The 20,823-nt window shown below is 40.2% G+C and overlaps 1 protein-coding gene and 1 long non-coding RNA gene across 2 annotated transcripts; one reads left to right on the top strand and one right to left on the bottom strand.

Annotated features, from left to right (window-relative positions):
- Positions 1-255: 255 nt before the first annotated feature.
- Positions 256-5,959, top strand: LOC120573053. The gene is made up of 3 exons (XR_005641624.1): positions 256-334; positions 3,285-3,635; positions 3,739-5,959. It is a non-coding gene; the product is annotated as an uncharacterized LOC120573053 (long non-coding RNA).
- A 769-nt stretch (positions 5,960-6,728) lies between these two features.
- LOC120572758 (adhesion G protein-coupled receptor F5-like) lies at positions 6,729-20,131 on the bottom strand. Its single transcript, XM_039822178.1, has 9 exons — positions 20,048-20,131; positions 19,668-19,886; positions 16,769-16,878; positions 10,699-10,863; positions 9,225-10,610; positions 9,020-9,061; positions 8,460-8,510; positions 8,308-8,368; positions 6,729-7,532 (listed from the first exon to the last, which is right to left on the bottom strand). Exons 1-9 carry the CDS (start codon positions 20,058-20,060, stop codon positions 7,474-7,476), a joined length of 2,106 nt encoding a protein of 701 aa, XP_039678112.1. The 5' UTR covers positions 20,061-20,131; the 3' UTR covers positions 6,729-7,473.
- Between the last annotated feature and the right edge of the window lie 692 nt (positions 20,132-20,823).

Genomic DNA, 20,823 nt, shown 5'->3' with positions numbered 1-20,823 from the left:
TATTTTAGCCTTTTAAAGTTTTCCCTGGTCTAAGAAGCCCTAAAGACGGCTGCGGCTTCACTTTGTGCAGCCTGCACAGAGTTTTGATAGAGTGCCAAGCCCTGATGATTTCCTGTAACAGACCATACTGCCCAGTAAAGTCCCAACCACTCACACAGACATAATGTATTTAGACCGTACGGTACGCAATAATTACAGTGGAGCATCGTGGAGAAACAGATCAAGTGACAGTGAGAACAGGGAAGGAGAGAAATATGACTGCAGATGGACACTCTCTCAGCTCTCATGGTTCCACTAATGCTCCTGTTGTTCCATCTGTCTGAAGCACCATCGGGTAAATATCAGCTTTTATTGTGAAAAGATTCTTGTAGACTTTATTTCTGACCTGTCTTATAGAATGATGTCATCTGGTTAAGAGAAAATGTAAATTCATTTACAGTATATTTTAGTCTTTTGATAATGAAACTGGCTTTATGAAAGTGTGAATAATGTTTAACTAACACTAATATGTTTTACATGGAATGGAATGGTTTTGTAGGGAAAAAAGGCCCAAAATCTTAAACACTATTGTGTCTGTGATTGATAAAAGCTGTTTTTAACAGTTACTTTAAAATATAAAGAAGGGATCATAGTATTTTAGCTTGTTTGACCAAATGTGCAGTTAAAAAACGGCGTCTGGCTCAGACAAGGGGAGAGGGGAAGGGAGGGACAATAGAGATAAACTGTAAGATGAGACACAGAGAGAGAGGGAAAGACCGGATGTTTTTTTGTTTCCTTTTTGTTTCATTTTGTATATAGGCTATGTGTTTTTTTCTGTTTCCTTCTTAAATTTTAAATAGTTGAAGAACAAGATCCTAACTGGGACAGCAGGAATTAGGGGCTGCAGCTAGTATGGATGCAAACAGTCTCAAGGGAAGGAATCGAAAGTCAACAGGCCAAGTTAGCCCTCTGAGCTAATGCGTAAAAACACAGTGGCCCTCATTTATCAACCTAACGTAGAAACCAGCGCAGATATGAGCGCAGAAATCATCTTACGACAGGCTTCACGGGTGACTCATGAAACGTTCCTATCACACCAATCAGAGCGTAAGAATGGTCGTACACTGATAAATGCAGCGGCTGGAAACGATCGTCATTTAAATATCACGCCCCAATATATTCTGGATTTAGAGGCCTCGCCCCTACAATTTACGACGTGGCGAGAAGTAATCCGGCTGAGAAGCGGCACTTTTCAGAGGTGGAGATTGAAACCCTGATATCTCCGGTTAATTTGCACTAACGTGTGTAGCTACTATATGGCAGCCTGAAAACTGTTATTAAAGGCTGTAGAAAGAATGCGGAATGGAAAGAGATCACTGATGCGGTCAACAGTGTTGCCGTAGTAAATCGGACTCCAGCTGAAGTTTATTTAATTTATACATGCTTGACATATGTATTCTAGTCCTAATTATAGGCTTCTATTGCAATCTCTTAGGCCTACATGTAGGTATACTTATATTTAAATAAACACACAGTAGTGGTCCAGAGTTTATGCAGTGTCTTTTATTTTACTCATGTTTTTTTTTTCATGAGTCAGAACGAGGCAACAGCTGAGGGAGAGTGCTGGACCACCACCTTGACCCTGTCTCCTGACAGCACAGGGGCTGGGAAAACAAGCCAAAATAACGGCAGAAATAAATCATTCACTTGAAAGAGAAACAAAAACCTGAAGAATAAATAAAAATGTTGTGCATCGTCATGTTTCCTGTATTGAATATCATTGCCAAACATAACTAGGCTACCTTTTAAAAGCGAGGACTAATATCCTGTCTCCTTGGTATAGACCCCAGTTGGGGTGGGCTGGACACTGCTCTCTGGGCATCGGGTCATCTGGCTCCATCACTACATTTATGGCACCGTGTCTTACTGCGCGATGTTGTGCAGAACCCCACAGGCTAAAACAATATTGCAGACCGGCGCATAGAGGTCTTCTAAAAGAGCCAGATCTGCCATTGCTGATAAGTGATCAACTGATGACTTCTCCTTCTCCTGTTAAACTGATTATATGCTGCACCGCAAGTCCACACTGACTCCAAAACTTGCGTACACGAGTTCAGACCAGACGAGATTTTTTTGCAGCCTACGCTCACGTTCAAATTGATAAATGCCGAGCTTTGCGTAGGAATCGGCGTACGCCCGTCCTATGCCTGTTTTAGGTCGTACGCACGTTTCATAAATGAGGGCCAATGTCCATAATCTCAGCGTGAACCAAGATGGCCCACACACTTATTATTCCCATAGTGACGACTTCTTAGATCCACGGTGACACTTCTCAGACAGGACAGTCCAGTCACAGACAAAGGCACTTTTTATTCTCACGTCTTTGATCCGGTTTGTTTTGATTTTACCCTCCAGTTACTACATCTTGTCGTCATCACATTTGTGAGCTGCGTCTCTCAATACTTGATTGTTTTGTAGACACGCTTCTCCGTCCTCTCTTTGGAGTTGGAGTTTTTCTGATTTTTTTCCAGGTGACTCTCTCCCCGTGCTTTTTGTTGTTGAGAAGTAAAACACAGGAACTTTACTTGGGGGTTTGTGGAGCTGCAGCATGTATTCAGAGACAAACTGAAACCTACACTGTACATTTACTACTACGTACCAAGTAAAATGTTGATTCATTCTCTGCTCCGATAGCCGACAGCTGTTTGCTTTTCCAGTGTTGGAACAAATATTCAGATCCTTTACTTAAGTAGGTAGTAATAGCTAGTGATGGCCAAATGAAGCATCGTGAACCAGTCTTTATTTTCTGAGCCCACAAGATGGCGCTCTCTGTTCAACAAAGGGTTGAGAATACACTGAATTGCAATGCCTTAGGCCTTTCTCTTAAAACCAAGAGCGCCATCTAGTGGGCTTAGAAAATAAAAAAAATGCTTCACAAAGCTTCATTTCGCCATGACTAGTAATAGCACACTGTTAAACGATCAAAACAATTCTGAGTTTAAATTCACGACAGAGAGCCGGTGAAGGAGAGAACAGTGACGGAGCAAAAGACGACAGCAGATCGAAACTTAGCACTCATGGCTGCATTTCTGTTCCTGTTGTTCCTTCTGTCTGAAGCAGCTTCTGGGAAATATAATCTATTATTGTGAAAAGATAAATGTAAATAAACTATAGGCCCAACTGGCTGCTCCCAAAAATGGCTGGGCTCACTTTCTCGCTTGCATACAGAACCCTACTGTAGTGTCCTGGCTGTGGAGTCCTTCTGAAATGGAATTACTTTTTTTAAATGTATTATCGTTTTTCAGATCTGATCGTGGTATCAGTGCACCCTGGAGAGGATGCCATTTTGCCATGCAGGGCCGCTGACGTCTCCATCAGAGCTGTAGAGTGGACCAGACCTGACCTGGAACCAGAGTACGTCCTCTTCTACAGAGATGGACACTTGGACACAACCCACCAGCATCTATCCTATAAGGACAGAGTGCAGCTGCTGGACAGACATCTGAAGGATGGAGATGTGTCTTTAATTCTGAAGAATGTGAGGAGACAAGACAGAGGAACATACGAGTGTTGAGTAGCATCAGTTGGTTTCACACGTACAAAGAGAGCAATCCTTGACTCGGAGCCAATCAGAACCATCAAACTGCAGATTACAGGTGAGTGAGTCTCTCTGAGCGTGTCTTTCTCTATGTAGCTGAAGAGTGAAAACTACCACACTCTTCACTCATTTCCTGACTCATATGTTTTTTTTATCTCGAGGTTTAAACAGTGGAAACTCCAAGGATGAAAACTCAACTCCTGTAGGCCTATACATTGGATTGGGAGTATTTTTTGCACTGCTTTTTTAACTGGACAGTTAATGGTGGACAGATGGCTATTTCAGTTAGATTGGATTAGATTAGATTAGATCAGATTCAATTTTAGTGTCATTGTGCAGAGTACAAGTACGAAGACAACGAAAAGCATTTTGCGTTCAACCAGAAGTGCAAAAAGAGCAGAAAATTGCAATGTGATATACTTAACATGACCCACGTCTACATTTACAACTCTGTATTACAAAAATTGCCGTTTACAACCAGTAAAGACAAATAAATATGAAGACAAACCCTGGATTACTAGGGGACTAGAAAATGCTTGTAAAAAAAAGTTTTTTGGAACCAAACAGTATGGGTAGACACTATCTTGTGGACAAAAGATCACAGATTAAACTGACCTCTGAGAGACAAAAGAACAGAATCTGCAGAAGAGGAAAACAACGTTTTCAACCAAGCTTGTTTTCACATGCCCTTGGAATCAACAAGCTTTTCCGCGCACCACTGACAAGTGGGTCGGAGTTTGTTCCATTACCGTGGAGAAACACAAATTAACGGACTGCACACCAAGTAAGCCTTTATTGTTCTTGGCATAGATATAGGACAGTATGTTTTATTAATGAGTTAAGTCTAATGTTGCCATTGTTTTGCCATTAGTCTGTGATCGGGACTGCCGTGTCCCAGTTGCTGTGAATGTATCATTTGATCACAATATATTGTTGAGATGTTGTGTTGAATAATGTAGCTTAGTTAAACTGTAAATGATACCATTGCTATCTCCCGCTGTGGAGAAGTTAGATTGTCAGAACCTCAAAGATCAAGACTCCAAGTGCTCTTTGTTTCCCTATCTAAGTGTGCTTTCTTTCCTACCCTAACCCTAACCCGGGGCACATGGAAGGTTCTAAACAACATTATCAAAAAAGGTACTGGGAAATCAAATTATCCAGACCACTTTAATAAAAACAACCAATCACTAATAATAGACACAAAGGAGACTATAGCTGAAAACCTTTTCAATTTGCGTCCTATCAAAAGTGGTGATGGCCCTTTCAGTTATTACAGTAGACATACAAGTTTACAGAAAAGACTAGGATCCAATTTGTCAGTGCCAGTGGACTTCCTTGGATCAATGTCACAGAGAGCATTGAGCAGTTCAAGTCTTGAGAAGGGTGTAAAGGAGAAACTGCATCCCAGGATCCCCTGGCATACTAGATGACTTGTCACTTAATGGAACAATTAAGGGTGAATTCTGGAATACGTGGCCGGCAGTAACAAAGTGTTTATTAAAGATATTGCATAAGTCTTTCTTATTAGAGACAGTGACAGAATCCTAAGTACTCTGATTGGGTAAGGATGTGGAAGGGCTATGAGTTAGTGACTTAATGGCCCAATCCAAGACTCACAGACTTAATTTATCTCAGGTGCTAAGTGAGTGAGTGGGTGAGGCCACATGGGCTCAGATAGGTATAAATGGGATTGGGACAGCACTTCACGAGATAACATGTTACCTTGGCGCCATTTAATAACAAAGATACTGCTGACACTGGCCGGTTTGGGAATTTTCATAGAAGATTGGTTAGCACTGCATATTACGACTCGGTAATAAGATGGTAATAGTGGGGTAACAGTGAGATAATAAAGAGGTAATATATAGGTAATAACATGTAATTACCAAAGTAATAACGTGGTAATACATCACAGTAATAAGATGTAATACTGGGGTAATAAGATAAGGTAACAGATGTAATAACATGCAATTACCAATGTAATAAGTAAGAAAGGGTTTGACAATAACCATATGTATATCGAGTTAATGGTAATATAGTTATATTTATATTCTAATAACGTGGTAATAATGGGGTAATATATGTTGATGTTTTCACAGTATTATAGGCTACTATCAGCGTAATACCTTCCAAATTAGATAAAACTTCTTGGAATTTAAAATTGGTAATAACCATATTATAATGCTGAAATTCATCCACCCTTTATGTTCCAAACATTTCCCTTTTGTTTCAAGGTAATACTTTATGTTAATTTATGTTAATGATGTTTAATCTTGTGGCTTCTTACCTGGAAACGCTTCTGGTAGTTTGTGTGTAACAACCATGAATCAGTACCACAAAATGCAAAACTGCCTGTTTCTATTGTATTACATGGTAATATTAGAATAACAGAGGTGTAGATATGACCTGGAAACGCTTCTGGTAGTTTGTGTGTAACAACCATGAATCAGTACTGTAAAATGCAAAACTGCTTGTTTCTATTGTATTACATGGCAATATTAGAATAACAGAAGTGTAGATATGACCAGGAAACGCTTCAGGTAGTTTCTGTGTAACAACCATGAATCAGTACCGTAAAATGCAAAACTGCCTGTTTCTATTGTATTACATGGTAATATTAGAATAACAGAGGTGTAGCTATTACCTGGAAACACTTCTGGTAGTTTCTGTGTAACAAGCATGAATCAATACCGTTAAATGCAAAACTGCCTGTTTCTATTGTATTACATGGTAATATTAGAATGACAGAGGTGTAGATATTACCTGGAAACGCTTCTGGTAGTTTCTGTGTAACAACCATGAATCAGTACCGTAAAATGCAAAATTGCCTTTTTCTATTGTATTACATGGTAATATTATAATAACAGAGGTGTAGAGATTACCTGGATATGCTTCTGGTAGTTTCTGTGTAACAACCATGAATCAGTACCGCAAAATGCAACATTGCCTTCTTCTATTGTATTATATGGTAATGTTAAAATAACAGAGGTGTAGAGATTACCTTAAAATGCTTCTGGTAGTTTCCAGGTAATCTCTGCACCTCTGTTATTCTAATATTACCATGAAATGTTTCTTTTCCTGCATGCATGCAACCCTGTGCAATCTGACCAGCTGCTAAACAACATCCACCATCAAGCACTGGAGACTGGGATTGTCGTAACTCAGTTTATTTAGAAAGGGTGAAACTGGGAAATGAAACACAATGACCAGTTGCTTACGTATTGATGAGTCACAAAAATTATACAATCATAATTGTAAAAACAACATAACTACACAACACTGTAATGCAGCAGTATATACAGTAGCTAACATGTAACCTGAAATAAAGGAAATACGTAATGTATTGTTATACAGTGTACATAGAATAACCTATATTGTTTATCTAGATAAACTAAAATACACTTACATGTAGCACAACCCAAGATAACAGTGGCAAACTAGCTTAATGTATTGGTTTCCAGTAGTATCCAGTATTTGGTTGTTTGCACAGCAACTATTTATTGCATAGCAATTATGTATATTGCATATAATTGTGTATATTGCAGTGAGTTGTTGCTTATTGATCTGTAATCTGTATATATGTGTATTCGTTATGTACAGGTTATATTTACATATTCTGTATTTCTTTATTTTACAGAAGACCACACACACACTATCACAAGCAACAAGCACTGTATTCACATGCTGGGATTGGATGTCAATAAATCTGTTGAACTAAACTCAAAGGTTGCAGCGACTCTCTTACATAGCCAGCTCGGGTAGCGCCAGCACATAACGTACACGGACTTCACACTTCTAACTTCTAACTCTGGCTGAACATGCGTGAACATGTGTGAAACAGCTGGTTTGCTTGGCTGGTTGTCATTCTGACTGACCCGAGCTGTCTGCAAAGATCATCAAATGCTGACGCCGGAGTGAGCTCCACCGGAGGCAGCAGATGACACATTGTAACCGTCTGGGGAAAAAAAAACAGCAACAAAACAAAGTGATTTAGTCTGTGGCAAAACAATATGACAACTGATAGTCAAACAGGACTAAAAGTCTACAGCTCTGGCAGGCTGTACTTTGGCAGAGCAGTGTTTGAGCTGTTGTACGATATCTTACAAAAACGTATGCACACCAATTCATATGATATCCTACGAAATCAGGCGTCTTTACAGTTAAATTTAGCTGACAAAAGGTTACACCGTGTGCTGTTTGCCCTTTCAGAGGCCGTTGCTAGTTGAGATTAGCCGATAAAAGGTGACTTTGAGCCGGGTACAGCTGCACCGTGAGATGGCGGTCCTTTCAGCGGCCGTGACAGTTGAGTTTACCGGACAAAAAGCTGTCTTGCTGTCTTTTGTCTGGGACAAAAGACAGCAAGACTATCAGCAGCAGTCACTGTGGTGCATACAGCAATAAAATACGAATATGAATTACAGTGCTTCACTTTTCGTAGCCCTATGTATGAATAGTTAATGAGAACAGCCTGGCATGCTACCATGCTTACAATGATGACATCAACATGCTGATGTTTGTGTTGCATGGGGAGAAAAGGATTATATCTCCCTATAATTTGGGAATATTCACGTTGGTGGAAAAGTTCATAGCAATCCATCCAATAGTTGTTGATATTCTGACCGACCGACCAACTGACATGGGCCGCTAGCATAGTTAATAAAACCACTACACTAGCACTAAGAAATTTAACGTGATCTTCTGTTCCTTTCTTATCTTAATTGGTGCTTTACCTCTTCCTCTTCTCCAATTCCGGAAAAATCCCAATGTACTTGAGATTCCAGCGCTGGTGCTCTAAAATGAGAATAAAAGCAAAAACATGAATCACCACCACTTCTTTAACTGCTAACAACAAAAGTAACATGGCCAAGAAAGCTGTTCTTACCCTGGTCCCCGTTCTGGAACTTTGTGACCTTATTGTGATTTCTGACCGCACCTTAAAAGTAAAATTTTCAAACATTAATGTCAATAAAAACATTTTTTTAACGGGTCAACAACTGAAAATTGCTGTGCAGGGTTTTGTGTCTGATAAGCCTTCAAACATATGAATATATAATTCAAACTGGACTTTTTGAATTACATGTCACTGTCCCGCTAGTACCTGTAGCAAGACATCCACACTTGCATGTTTTTAAAATGCACCCTAACCCTAACCCCAACACCAGATACTGACTGGTTTTCAGGGACCCCCCCGGACACCACCAATACATTAAAACTGCACATTTTAGAGTGGCCTTTTATTGTGGCCAGCCTAAGGCACACCTGTGCAATAATCATGCTGTCTAATGTGAGGTGGATGGATTATCTCGGCAAAGGAGAAGTGCTCACTGACACAGATTTAGACAATATTTGAGAGAAATAGGCCCCTTAGATCTTTGAGTTCAGCTCATGAAAAATGGGGACAAAAACAAGTTTTGCGTTTATAATTTTGTTCAGTGTACATACCTTTTTGTCCAGCAGCGTTCCAAACACCAGTATGAAGAAACCCTTTAAAGAAAGAAACACAGAGTGGCATCAACTGAGAGAGCTTCAATGACAAAAGGCAAACTCTCTAATCACAATCATAGAATCATTTCACCACAGTATACTATATATTACTGATCAGAATTATTAACTAGTTAATAGTGAAATAGACAAACTCTATTTGTACCTGCAGTGAATTAAAAAATGAGAATGCAATTAGGATTCCTTCATTGTCTGGATTGGTCATGGTTCCGACTCCCAGGCCCCAAGTTAATCCAAAGAATGGTGTGAGGAAAGCCAAAGTCCTGGCAATGACAACCAGAACATGCCTTTCAGCTGCTTGTACAGCGTCTCCCATTGACCTTCTCCTCAACATTTTGAATATCACCACCAACAGGATCATAAGGTTTATCACCACTATGACCAGCGCAGGGATCACAAAGGCCAGTAAAGCTTTGGATTGGTACCAGTTGAGCCAGCAAGCTCCGGTTTCTTGGATGTATTCTTTTTTGGGTGCAGTTACAGCAATAGTTATGATCACGATGACAAGAGGAGCCCCGTAGCCCAGAGTGAATCCAAAAACCAACAGAGATGTTTTGGACAATCCCCCGTCAAAGACATTGACTGTGCGGTAGAGTAACAGCAGACCTGAGGCTAACATCCAGAAAAACAGGGCCAGGTAGAAAAAATGGATAAAAAATGTAGCTGCATTGCACGCTGGTTGGTTTATCTCGTCAGCATCTGAAATAGCCGCCCCAATAATAAACCAAATGTCTGCAATCAAGAGAGACAGAGCGATGTTAACAATGGAAACATGACGCAAGTAAGATGTGTTGTTTCTCCTTATTTTCTTCCATATGACAGCTTCAATTATCAGGCATATGACCAAGGAAGCCATGGATATGGAAACTCCAATGTAGGTTATATAATCCAGCGCGAGGCTATTAATACTGTAGGGTGACATGAGGATAGAGAATGACGTCAGGTGGTTGCAGTTGCAGGTGACGGCTTTGTTTGTGCTGCGTACCAACACACAGCCCTTGTTGTCCCATCCCCCGATATTGTTAAAGAGGCTGAAATTCCAGAAAACACACTTAGGGTTCCCCAGAGTATCGTTTTTGACAGCAAATGTGAATGAAACGTTATTGACGCTTCCATTGGAATAAACAAGTACAACTCTCCCATTGATGACATTGACGCTTGAGTTGGTTATATCTCGTGGAGGGAGTACGTTATCCATTGAGGCAAATGACAGCACAGCGATGGAGCTGTGTCCTCCATTAGCGACAGGTATGACTACCCCCACAGAAGAATTTGAGAATGCAAAGTCAGCAGTGAAATTGTCTGTGAGGATGGTTTTGTTCAACATAATTGACGGTGTTTCAATGTTAAAAGAATCATTGGTAAGGATTTTTGTTATATTCTCAAGAGAATGCAGTAGATCTGAGCTGACGCTTTTAGCTGGGGGGCTGTTACTTGTTACTGAGATGTTTTGGGCACTTTCGTTGTTTAGAGAGTTCCATGATTCTTTTGCTGCATCTGTGGTGAGGACACCTGCAACTAAAAGGACATCCTAAATTGAAAGGAAAGAAGATATTAGTTAATGTGTAATGCAGTATATTGTTAAGGATGTGTAAACCTCTGCAAAATAATTCACATACCGTCATTAAAGTTTCATTTATTGGGATATTCAAGTTGGCTATATTCTTGAGTATTTCAACAGTGGCATTAATGTTTGCAGGAGATGTAACCACGGACTGATTGAAGGTAGTAGTGGTGTAGCTGAGTAGTTTCAAGAATGTTGGCAGTGAAGTGATATTCAAGTTCTGTGAGATTTAAAAGAACAAAAGCAAAAAAGTGTTACACAGTATCTGAAGGATCAAATTCAAATAACTTTAGTCACTTATAGCATATTTGAAATGTAGTGAATGAGTATTATTTTGGAGAAAAATCCAAGCTGTTAAAACTTCATTCAACGTACATTTTTCCATGTGTAAACTTTGTAAATGCAAGGTCAAACCAAATATTTTGCGATTTTGTTGACAACTGACAGTAGTGCAGTCTGGTGCAGTGCGACACAATGTGAATCAGGTAGTCTTTAATGGGTCGGTTTCAGTACAGTAAACTAGGTCAAATCCTTTCTTCTCTGTACTAGTATTTTGTTCACCTCCGCTGCTAGTGTTGCAACTCTGCACTGCTTTATGACAGCCAGCCTGTACACTGTCTGAGTGTGTGATGGAAAAAAATTGTTTGGCTGCACCAGTGCGAGGTACTCTGAGTTGTGACAAAAAAAATGCATGGATTGTCTAAACTTTGATTAATGTTCAGTTAGCAGTTCGCTTCTCATCTTTAACTGTTATCCCCTGAAATGCCCTAAAGGCAATGCCTGAATCGGACCAAAAAAGGTGCCGGTACTCTAATTCATATATATATATATACCAATATTAACCACTAGGATGTTGGAAATTGCAATATAGACCTTTTTCACGGCAGACATGCTGACATGTCATAGGAAAAGCACAGGTGTATATTTTAGGATCCATTTTAAAATTAATTTACTTGTGTTTAAAACCTTAAATGGTCTTGCCCCATCATACCTGTCCGAATTGCTTCACCCCTACACTCCGACCCGCTCACTCAGGTCAGCTGAACAACTGCGCCTGAGTGTCCCTAAAACAAAGCGGAAACTTAAAGGGGATTGTTCTTTTGCTGTGGCACCTCCAAAAATATGGAATGAGCTACCTCTGCCTATTAGACAGGCTTCTTCACTGTCTACTTTTAAATCTCTTCTTAAAACCCACCTTTTTTCTTTGCCATTTCCCAGCAGAGGCTGACATTTTTGTGCAATCATTTTTACTGTGATACTGTTTCATATTTTAAATGTTAGATGTTGTAAATGTTTTAAATGATTTCTACTTTTTCTGTATAGCACCTTGTGCAACGTTGGTTGCTTTTAAACAGCTTACTGGTACACTTGATGGAATTGAGCCATCGTTAAGGTTATCATTTCCGGCTGTGCTTTTCCTACTATGACAAGTCAAAATGTCTGCTGTGAAAAAGGTCCATTTTGTGCCCGAGCACAGACAGCGGCAAAGGCCCTATTGTAACTGAAGGAATTCTTCCTTCTTTCTTTCATTCTTTCTTCCGGCAAATGATTTGCCTTGTTGAGAGGCTTAACATACTCAAAAACTAAAAAAAAATGGCGGTTGCATCAAGCCTGGTGAAAATGTACGTATTTTAAGGGTGTCGGGAATAGACGCACAAAAAGGGCTCGCTTTTGCCAAAAAATTGAGCCCCTGTAGTACGTTTAACTGCCCCTGCAGAACGAAACGTGGTACACATATGTAACATGTCAAGACGTACAAAAAAGCTCACTGCAGCCATACCCTTAACACAACAGGATGTCCGCCATTTTGAAAGTTTGACATTTTTGCAATTTTGGCTATCTCCACATGTCATACTTTAACAAACTCCTCCTAGAGATTTCATCCAATCAACTTCAAATTGTGTCTGTGCGATCGTTAGACCTTAAAGATGAAAAGTTGTTAAAAGAAAAACTTTTCGTCATAGGGTGGGGGCGTGGCAGGGTGGCCATTTTGTGCATTTCGCCATTAAAACAGGAAATGGGTATAACTTGAGTGTACGTTGTCCAATTGGCTCAAAATGTTTCAGAATTCCTAAGAGTCCAACCCTGAGGACATCTACATGCCGATATTGGCTCGAAGTCATAGCGACCCCTAGTGGCAACAGTAAGTAGACCTAAAAGTCAAGGTCCTATACTTTAACGAACTCCTTCTACAGAACTCATCCGATGGACTTCAAATTCAGTCTCTGTCTAAAGACCTCAACGATGCAAACAAGCACAACTTTTCGTCTAACGGTGTGGGCGTGGCATGGTGGCGATTTTGAGCATTTATCAATGAACAAAGAAGTTGTTCTAACTATAGTGTCATATCTGCCCAAAATTTCTCACGTTTGACGAGGGTCCAGGCCTGAAGACATCTAAAGGCCAAAATTGACTTTTGGTCATAGCGCCCCCCCCTCCCCCCCCTCCCGCTGGCAACAGGAAATCAGCCTTATATCACAAACATCTGATTTACATGACACTTATAATGTGTGGTCTACATGTGATATTGAGCCGCCCCCTATACTTTAACCACGCCCATGTACTCACACATCCCCCTTTTATGACTTATGCACCGTTTAAGGTAGACTTTTGTGTGAGGTACCACTGAACTCAGCAGATAGTTCCTTTTTGATTGGCCATGGTTTGACCCACCCCTTATGCTTTAGCCACACCCCTTTTCATAACTGGTGACCCATTTAAGGAAGAGTTTTGTGTGAGATATCATTGAACTCAGCAGAGAGTTCCCTTTTCATTGGTGATGATTTGCAGTGTCTGAGTGCTGCGCAAATGCACGGCCGCAAGGAGTGGCTCCCGCCAGTAACCCCGACGTGCAAGGAGGTGCGAGGGCCCGTCCAAACGCTGCTTGCAGCTTTAATAATTATTATATTTTATTTGATTTGATTAAAGTTGACTGTGGTGTGCTGCAATTTACTTGAAGAACTAGATTTGCAACCTTTTTAAATGTAAATGACCACCCAAATTAAGACTACATAAAATATGGGTTCTAACACTCACAACTTCAGGTTGTGTGTAAATCTCCTTTTGTAAGAAAAGATACAACCAATTAAGGTAACAGTGAAAGGTGGGAGAGAGATGGGTGATGATATGCAGTAAAGAGCCGCAGGTTGGATTCAAACACGGGTAGTTGCAAAGGACTAACCAATATGTTCCACCGTGCACGTTCCGGGAGGTACCGCAACCCCTGCAAGGAATCGCACATTCAAGTCAATGCTTGATATTCCACCAGCACCACAGTGCGTCCCAGAAGCATGCGTGAAGCCGCTAAATATATTTGCATGCGAGCTGCGGGCCATTCAGAAGTGAAACAGTGAGAGCATCCAGTCAATTTACTAAAAAGCAACCCCCATATCATTTATGTCTACTTTACAACACCATGGACGATGAGAGATTAATCTTGAAAAAAACAAAAACATAATAGAAACCAAAGATCTTTTTTTAAGGACAACACCTGAAAAGAGAAGGCATGGAGTTTAATTGCAGGAGTTCTTGGAGTGGAAGGTAGATACTAGCTTAATAAACACATGATTGTTCTGTAAAGTACTTGTAGACACAATAAAATCTGCCAGTCGGGCAGGCAAGACACTCTTCTGAGACATTCCCGGTGTGGTATGGCGCGTGGCGGAGGATGGAACGAAACCGGAATGCAGCATATACACGCCCAGTGGAGAATCGGACTTAGCCTGCATGGGTTGCACACTCTTACTGGGTGAGCTAGAGGTCGCCCCGCTGTATTAGCTATATGTCTGAAAAATCATGTAACTACTTTGTAGTAAAAATTCCACCTGTTACAAAACTGTAAAATAAATGATGCCTAAAATGGTCCCAATAAGCAGTTTAAGAGGAAGACTCTTGCTTTGGCTGACCTTCAGTGGTCCACTCACCCTACTGCAGTGACAAGTGTGACATCACTGCTGGTTGTGGTTACAGGTGCACACAGTGAGTGTTCTAGGTGTGGTCAGAGCATGCTTTTCAACTTAGTGTATCATTTTATTTCCTTGTGTAAATGTCTTTCCCTTCCTGCCCATAGCTGACTCGGGTTCTTGTAAAAATGTTAATGCCCAGGACCATTAGACAAGGTGGATAACTGCCTCAGGCCCCCCGACTCTAACAGCTATAGATCAAAAATGATGTTTAGATAAAAAAAAACTAAAAAAAACATATCAAGTGATTTTCTTTCATTTAATGTTCCAGCCAGATCACTAAGGTTCTTCAACGCTTTACTTTTTAAATGTTCCTTATGTGTCCCATTAAAGTACCGCGCGCACACACACAAACACATACAGTGGATGCAGGAAAAACCGGAGATGAGACGTACAGGATGACCTAAATTGAGGACAGATACACTCGTTATTTTATGCGCATTAAGTTAAAGTCCAATAAGTACTTTATCAAATCGTATGAATGTGAGTCCCAAGGCCAGGATAGGAAATTAACTAACAATGTAAAGATCAACAAGCCACTGACAGATATGTTCAAATTTAATTCATTCAGTACATTTTTTATATTTTGTTGTAACATATTATACCAACATTTGCAGCATCCTGAGCCTTTTTGGTAAGGTTACTAGGAAAACTCAGCCCAGAAGGATTTTATTCTCCCCAAGACAAGTTTCCTTTTTATTTTATACCAAAAATACCAAAAAACGTATACCAAAGAAAATCACAACTATTTTTTGCAATTCACTATCTCTCGCAACTTCTTTGCAACAAAAATACAGAAGACATCGCAACTTTTATTGTAATTTTTTACAAAAGCTCCCGCAAAATCAGGCATTTTGGGCCGCAACAATCTCAAAAAAGGACCGCAAAATCCTGGAGGGACTGACAAGGGTTAACTAGTGTGCCTGGGTAGCTCTGTTGGTAGAGCCAGCACCAATGGAAAGAGGTTTATTCCTTGACACAGAGTTAAAATTCCTGCATGTCGTCCCCCTCTCTCCCTTTCATGTCTGAGCTGTGAATGATTAACCTGACTCCGCCAGATGGATTGCTTCGCATTTGCTCAGCATATCCATCTGGGAACTTTCCGTTGGAGAACTTTTGGAAAGGGGTGAAAATACTGGTTAGCTGATTGGATGAAGCATCTGTCAATAACCTATGTTGGTGATAGACGGGCCAAATTAACCAATCAGATGCACGAAGCGTATGAAAATACAACCACAAGCCCGCCCCTGCTGCTGCAGGCAAAGCATAGCTCGTTAGCTCAGCAAGCAAGCAACATGTCGGTAAAGGATATTTGCCGTTTGTGTAACAAGAATTTAGGAATAAAAGGCACCATTTCAGGTTCCCAGACCGCTGTCTGAAAATACTGGTTAGCTGATTGGATAAATCATCTGTCTATCACCACCTAACCCGCCTCAAAACCGACGCTGATTGGCCCGGTCAAATGGCTAACGGCTCCAAATTTTCTCTGCCTCAAGATGCCAGACTGATCTGCGAGTGGAAAACTGGAGCTCGCGAGATCAGGACGGTCTCACAAGGCTAGTGAATGATGGCGGAAATGCCCAAACAATTATCTTATAAAAATATATAAAATAGTTTCATTTAAAGCATTTTTGATATTAATGAATGTCCGTTACATTCAAGCCATTGCCAAATATGTTGCTACAAAGCTAATTAAGACTACCAGCACCACACAACTCTCTCTGGATTTCTCAGTATGGCTATGTTCAGAAGATTGTGTCGTCTGGTGACCTTCCCCGCGCAGAAACTCGAGCGAAGATATTACCTCTTCTGAAGAGTCCATAATGGTTTTTTTTAATCCTCCGTGTCCTCCTTGGCTTCTAGCAACTGCGTGGAGGAGGGATGGGGGTTGCGCGATCATGTAAGGCTTGTATCATGTGGACGCGCCGACAGTGTTGTTGTCAATACTTAGAATTCCTCATGGGGGAGACAGAAACTACGCACTGTAGCTTAAGATCGGAGTACTTATTCTACCACTGCCGAGACCAACATTCTCAAAAAAAAGAAAGGGGGGAATTACAGTAAGGTATAACGGAGACCCCATGCCTGAGTTTGCATGGAGCCCCCATATCACAATCTGCCCCTGTTGATGCAGTGTCAGTAACAACTTGAGAAGTAGGTTACCTGAGACTGCACAAGCAGCTGTTGAAGCTGTTGTTGGGCTGTTGTCACTTGGATCACTCCATTCTGTATGATCGCTATGTTGTTGTTTTTTAGCGTACATACATAAAATCCTGAAAAGAAAGGTGATCATCAATTGACATGAATTCAATGTGAAGCTAGTGTTGCCAAACAAATATAAAACATAAATGGGATAATAGCACCATCAGGGAAAAGAGGGGCAAAAAAAAACCTAAGTAAGCATTTATTTAGCAGACAGAGATTTGAAAATATAGTCTACAATTTCCAAATATGTTGTGCTGTAAGTTTTGATGTAGGATACTTCCATTAATAGTCCAACTGAAATAAATTTTTTTTTTTCTTTTTGCTGCCACCGCAAACAGTAAATCCTGTGTCTTGTGTTTTTCTTGGGGAAACAAAAGGGGAGAAAATTTATATTTTTTTTCCTTCAGTTTTTTGCTTTATGATGGGGAAAGTCTCCTTCTTATCTAACTCATAAACATGTACACTTGTCTTCTGCTCCACTTTAGCTTCTTTGAACGTGCGAAAACACAAACATTCAGTGGGGAAAAGTGTTTGCAATTAGCTGCTCAGCTGCAGCAGGTTAAAGAGCACATCCCTAACTGCAAATGTCCCTTTGGTCTGTGAGAGCACATGATAATTACTTTTCTAATGAAAAAAATATAAGAAGGGGATTCTGAACTCAAATATATGGTAACATAACAGCCAACTATTACTGGCCGTGTCTATTAATGGCGGTTTCTCATTATTCAGAATGGAACGTTGACATGCTGCATATTAAGGATTCTATCAGTAGGAAAATATGTTCTATTTCTCTTTTCTAATTTCAGTTGGGTCTCAAGTTAAAGGTAAAAAAGACTAATGCGAAAACAAATGGTTAATACTTTGGTATATGAAACACATTTAGCTTTATACTTCACTTTAGCTGTGTGGAGTCAACCCATGTCTACATTATTATAATTATATATATTTTTTTTTTTACATTTTTGGTCAAACTACTAAACCATGGGGCGACCTTTGCAATGGCCTGGGTTTTAATCCAAGCTGCTAAACTTTGATTTGTGTAATCCCCTTTCTCTCCCCCCTTTCCTGTCTATCTACCACTGTCTAATAATATAAAATTAAAAAATAATCAATAACAAAAAATTACTTAACCATGAACAGATACATTGCTGAATCAATCTAAACAATGGACACTGCCCTCCCCTGAAATATACCACCATAAGTTGTTTGTTCAAGCCGCAATTACAACGCATATGATGGTTTATAGTGGCGGCGTCCTCTAGTGGCCGTAGTAGTTATGACGGGAGCAAAGCAGGAAGTAAGGAGATGTAAGGAGTAAGTATAAAGCGTGATTTATGGTTGTGCGGAGGCTCCGCGCAGAGCTTTCGCTGTAGCCTACGTAAGTGGCCTGAAGTTTATACTTGCGCGTTGGTGTGTGCGTCGATCTCTTTAAGAGAATAGCAGGTCTGGGATGTGTGTGTGTGTGTGTGTGGTAGAGAAAGTAAGAGAGTGACAGCGATTATCTCCAGAGTGAGTACCGACTCTAGACTCATAGGGCGTTTTCACACCTGTAGTTTGTTTGCCTTGGTCTGAATCAGTTGGTGAGTTTGTAAACTTGGAGCGATTTGCCCTCGGTTCGGTTTGGTTTCACACATGGAAAAATCCAAGCGTAGCAACATCCGGTATTACAAATCACGCAAGAACGTCCACTCCTCTTATTGGTCGGATGTGTCTGGGGGCGGGAGCGAGAAAGTAAATACAGGAGGAAGGTCCTGTGTTCTGGACTAGTGCATATTTCTTGCATCTCCATGGTCAAACCAGCTCATTTCATTAGATTAGATTAGATAATACTTTATTTATCCCACAATTGGGAAATTCACATATTACAGCAGCAGTTTTTCCACAATAAAAACAAACCAACAAACAACCAAACAAACAAACAACAGGCAAACAACAGACAATGTGCAAAAAAACAAAAACAAAAAAAACACTGAATGAATGTAAAGTTGCATTATATAAAACGTATTTAAGTAAAGTGAGGTGGCCATAGTGCAAAAAAAAATACTGTAATGTAGGTAAGTAAATGACGTGAAATTAAATTGAAAAATATTTAATTACATAACAGCAAAAGTAATTAACCATAATATAAATTATATTTAAATTACATTAAAGTGATCAGACATTGTTCCGCAAGAGACGTTACTACGTCTGCTCTGGTCACCGAGACTTCGCTCTGATTTAATTTCGTAATGCCATCACGAACTGACGTGAGACTGGGTTGGCTCTGCCGGCGCCTGTCTCCAATTTTAGCGGCAGCTGGTTTGACCACGGAGAAGCGAGCAAGCTTGACCGCAGTCTGTTTCTGTGAGAGAAACACTGAAAGCTGCTACAGTTTGCTGCTCTGCAGCATCACAGATTGCTAAACACACCTGACTACAGGAGACATTAGCTCAGACTTGCGAACTATGTATAGTTGGTGCGGTTCGAGTACGGATCACGTTCTCACCACAAGCAAACCGCTTCACCAGAGTTCGACTGCCCAAACTAACCGCACCAGCGGGATCAAACAAACTCTAGTTCGATTCAACCGGACTAAACAAGGCAGGTGTGAAAGCCAGTATAAAAACCAAAAAATTGTTTTTTATGGAGAAGGAGAACCAGGAAATGAGTAGGGGGAAATGCAAACGGAGGTAGGTTGGGGTGGTGGATAGGTCAAACATACAAATCCAATCAGAGTTATGCAATCACGCTGGTGTAGACCGCAAAGAGGAAAGTCCTACACCGCACTAGCATTGTAAATTTGGAAATGCCAATTGAAACTAAAATAAAAATAATTTATTAACTGCAACATTGCACATTGACTTGATCTAATTCTTACCACTGTCAGTGAAAAAAACTTCTGACACAGTTAGCGTTGCCATCCCATTCTGTTGTGCTAACACGTGTAGCTTATCTCCGGGTATTCCTGTTCCATTCAGTGTCCACTCTGCAGTCCAGCCACTACTTAAATTGAGATTTGCTGGTGGTGGGCCACATGTTATAGTTACGTTTCTCCCAAAAAATACTTGAAGTGGGTCAAACTTTAAGGATGTTTGGCCTTTAAGAAAACAGACACACAGGTTAGACAATTACTACACACCTATCTACAGTACACAAAATGATCAGATATTCCTCATATGAAAGACAATGCTTATGTGATAGTTAGAAAAATCATAGCAAATGTTTCTCTCAAAAATGTAAAAGAAAATGTTGTCTTACTTGTGTATACCATTGGGTATTTCTTTGCCAGCTCTGTAAGTATCCCTATATTCACAGTGTCTATAACAGTTGCTGGAACAGAACTTGCTGCAGAATTCAATCAATCACAAGCAGGAAAAAGCAAATAAAAAAAGTATTATTTACAGTTCACTTCACTCACTTTTGAAAACAAGATAGCTTTTGCTAATGCGTTTGCTGTACTTGTTAGAGAATATATATATTTTTGGATCAATGAAACAAATTGACTGGAGTAAGTAACTGAACAATACTAGGCCAAAGTGAGACTGCAAACATTTTTATACGGTGCCACATTTGACTGTTGGCATATTTAACTTAGCTGCTCTTAATGGTATGAGGACAGCTCAGCCAAGGTAAGTTTGCGATGAGACAAAATACACAGCAGCTTTTTGTAAACCGTATCAACACTGTGATAAATCCAGAAAGAGTCTAGAGCCATGATAGTCTCACGTTGCCAGACCTAGCTCCACAGCGCTGTAGAGTAAGGTCTGGCTACATTCTACGATAGGAGAAAAAATTTTTTGGGGCGGCGCTAAGCTCTGGATGCTGCGACGGTGACTCTGCAAAATAGTCTCAGGATAGAACTTGTTTTTGATGAACATTTGCACTCTGCAAAAGAAAACGCCACATACAGTATTACATGAAGTTAACTGTTCACACAACACAGTAATGTGAGCTATTTTAAAATTAAAATTATCTGGATACATGGTTAAACGTAATTTGCTTGATCGCTGTGTGTACATGGTAGCAATCCCCAC

The sequence above is a fragment of the Perca fluviatilis genome, chromosome 14, assembly GCF_010015445.1.
Source record: "Perca fluviatilis chromosome 14, GENO_Pfluv_1.0, whole genome shotgun sequence".
Taxonomy (NCBI): Eukaryota; Metazoa; Chordata; class Actinopteri; order Perciformes; family Percidae; genus Perca; species Perca fluviatilis.
This window is presented reverse-complemented; position numbering and strand designations above follow the sequence as displayed.

Bases quoted from the DNA above. Each gene is read 5' to 3' on its own strand.
- LOC120572758 (XM_039822178.1), bottom strand. The intron at 16,879-19,667 runs GTAAGAATTAGA...CTTTCTTTTCAG, and splicing joins AGTTTTTTTCACTGACAGTG to GATTTTATGTATGTACGCTA. The intron at 7,533-8,307 runs GTAAAGCACCAA...TTTTTTCCCCAG, and splicing joins GAATTGGAGAAGAGGAAGAG to ACGGTTACAATGTGTCATCT.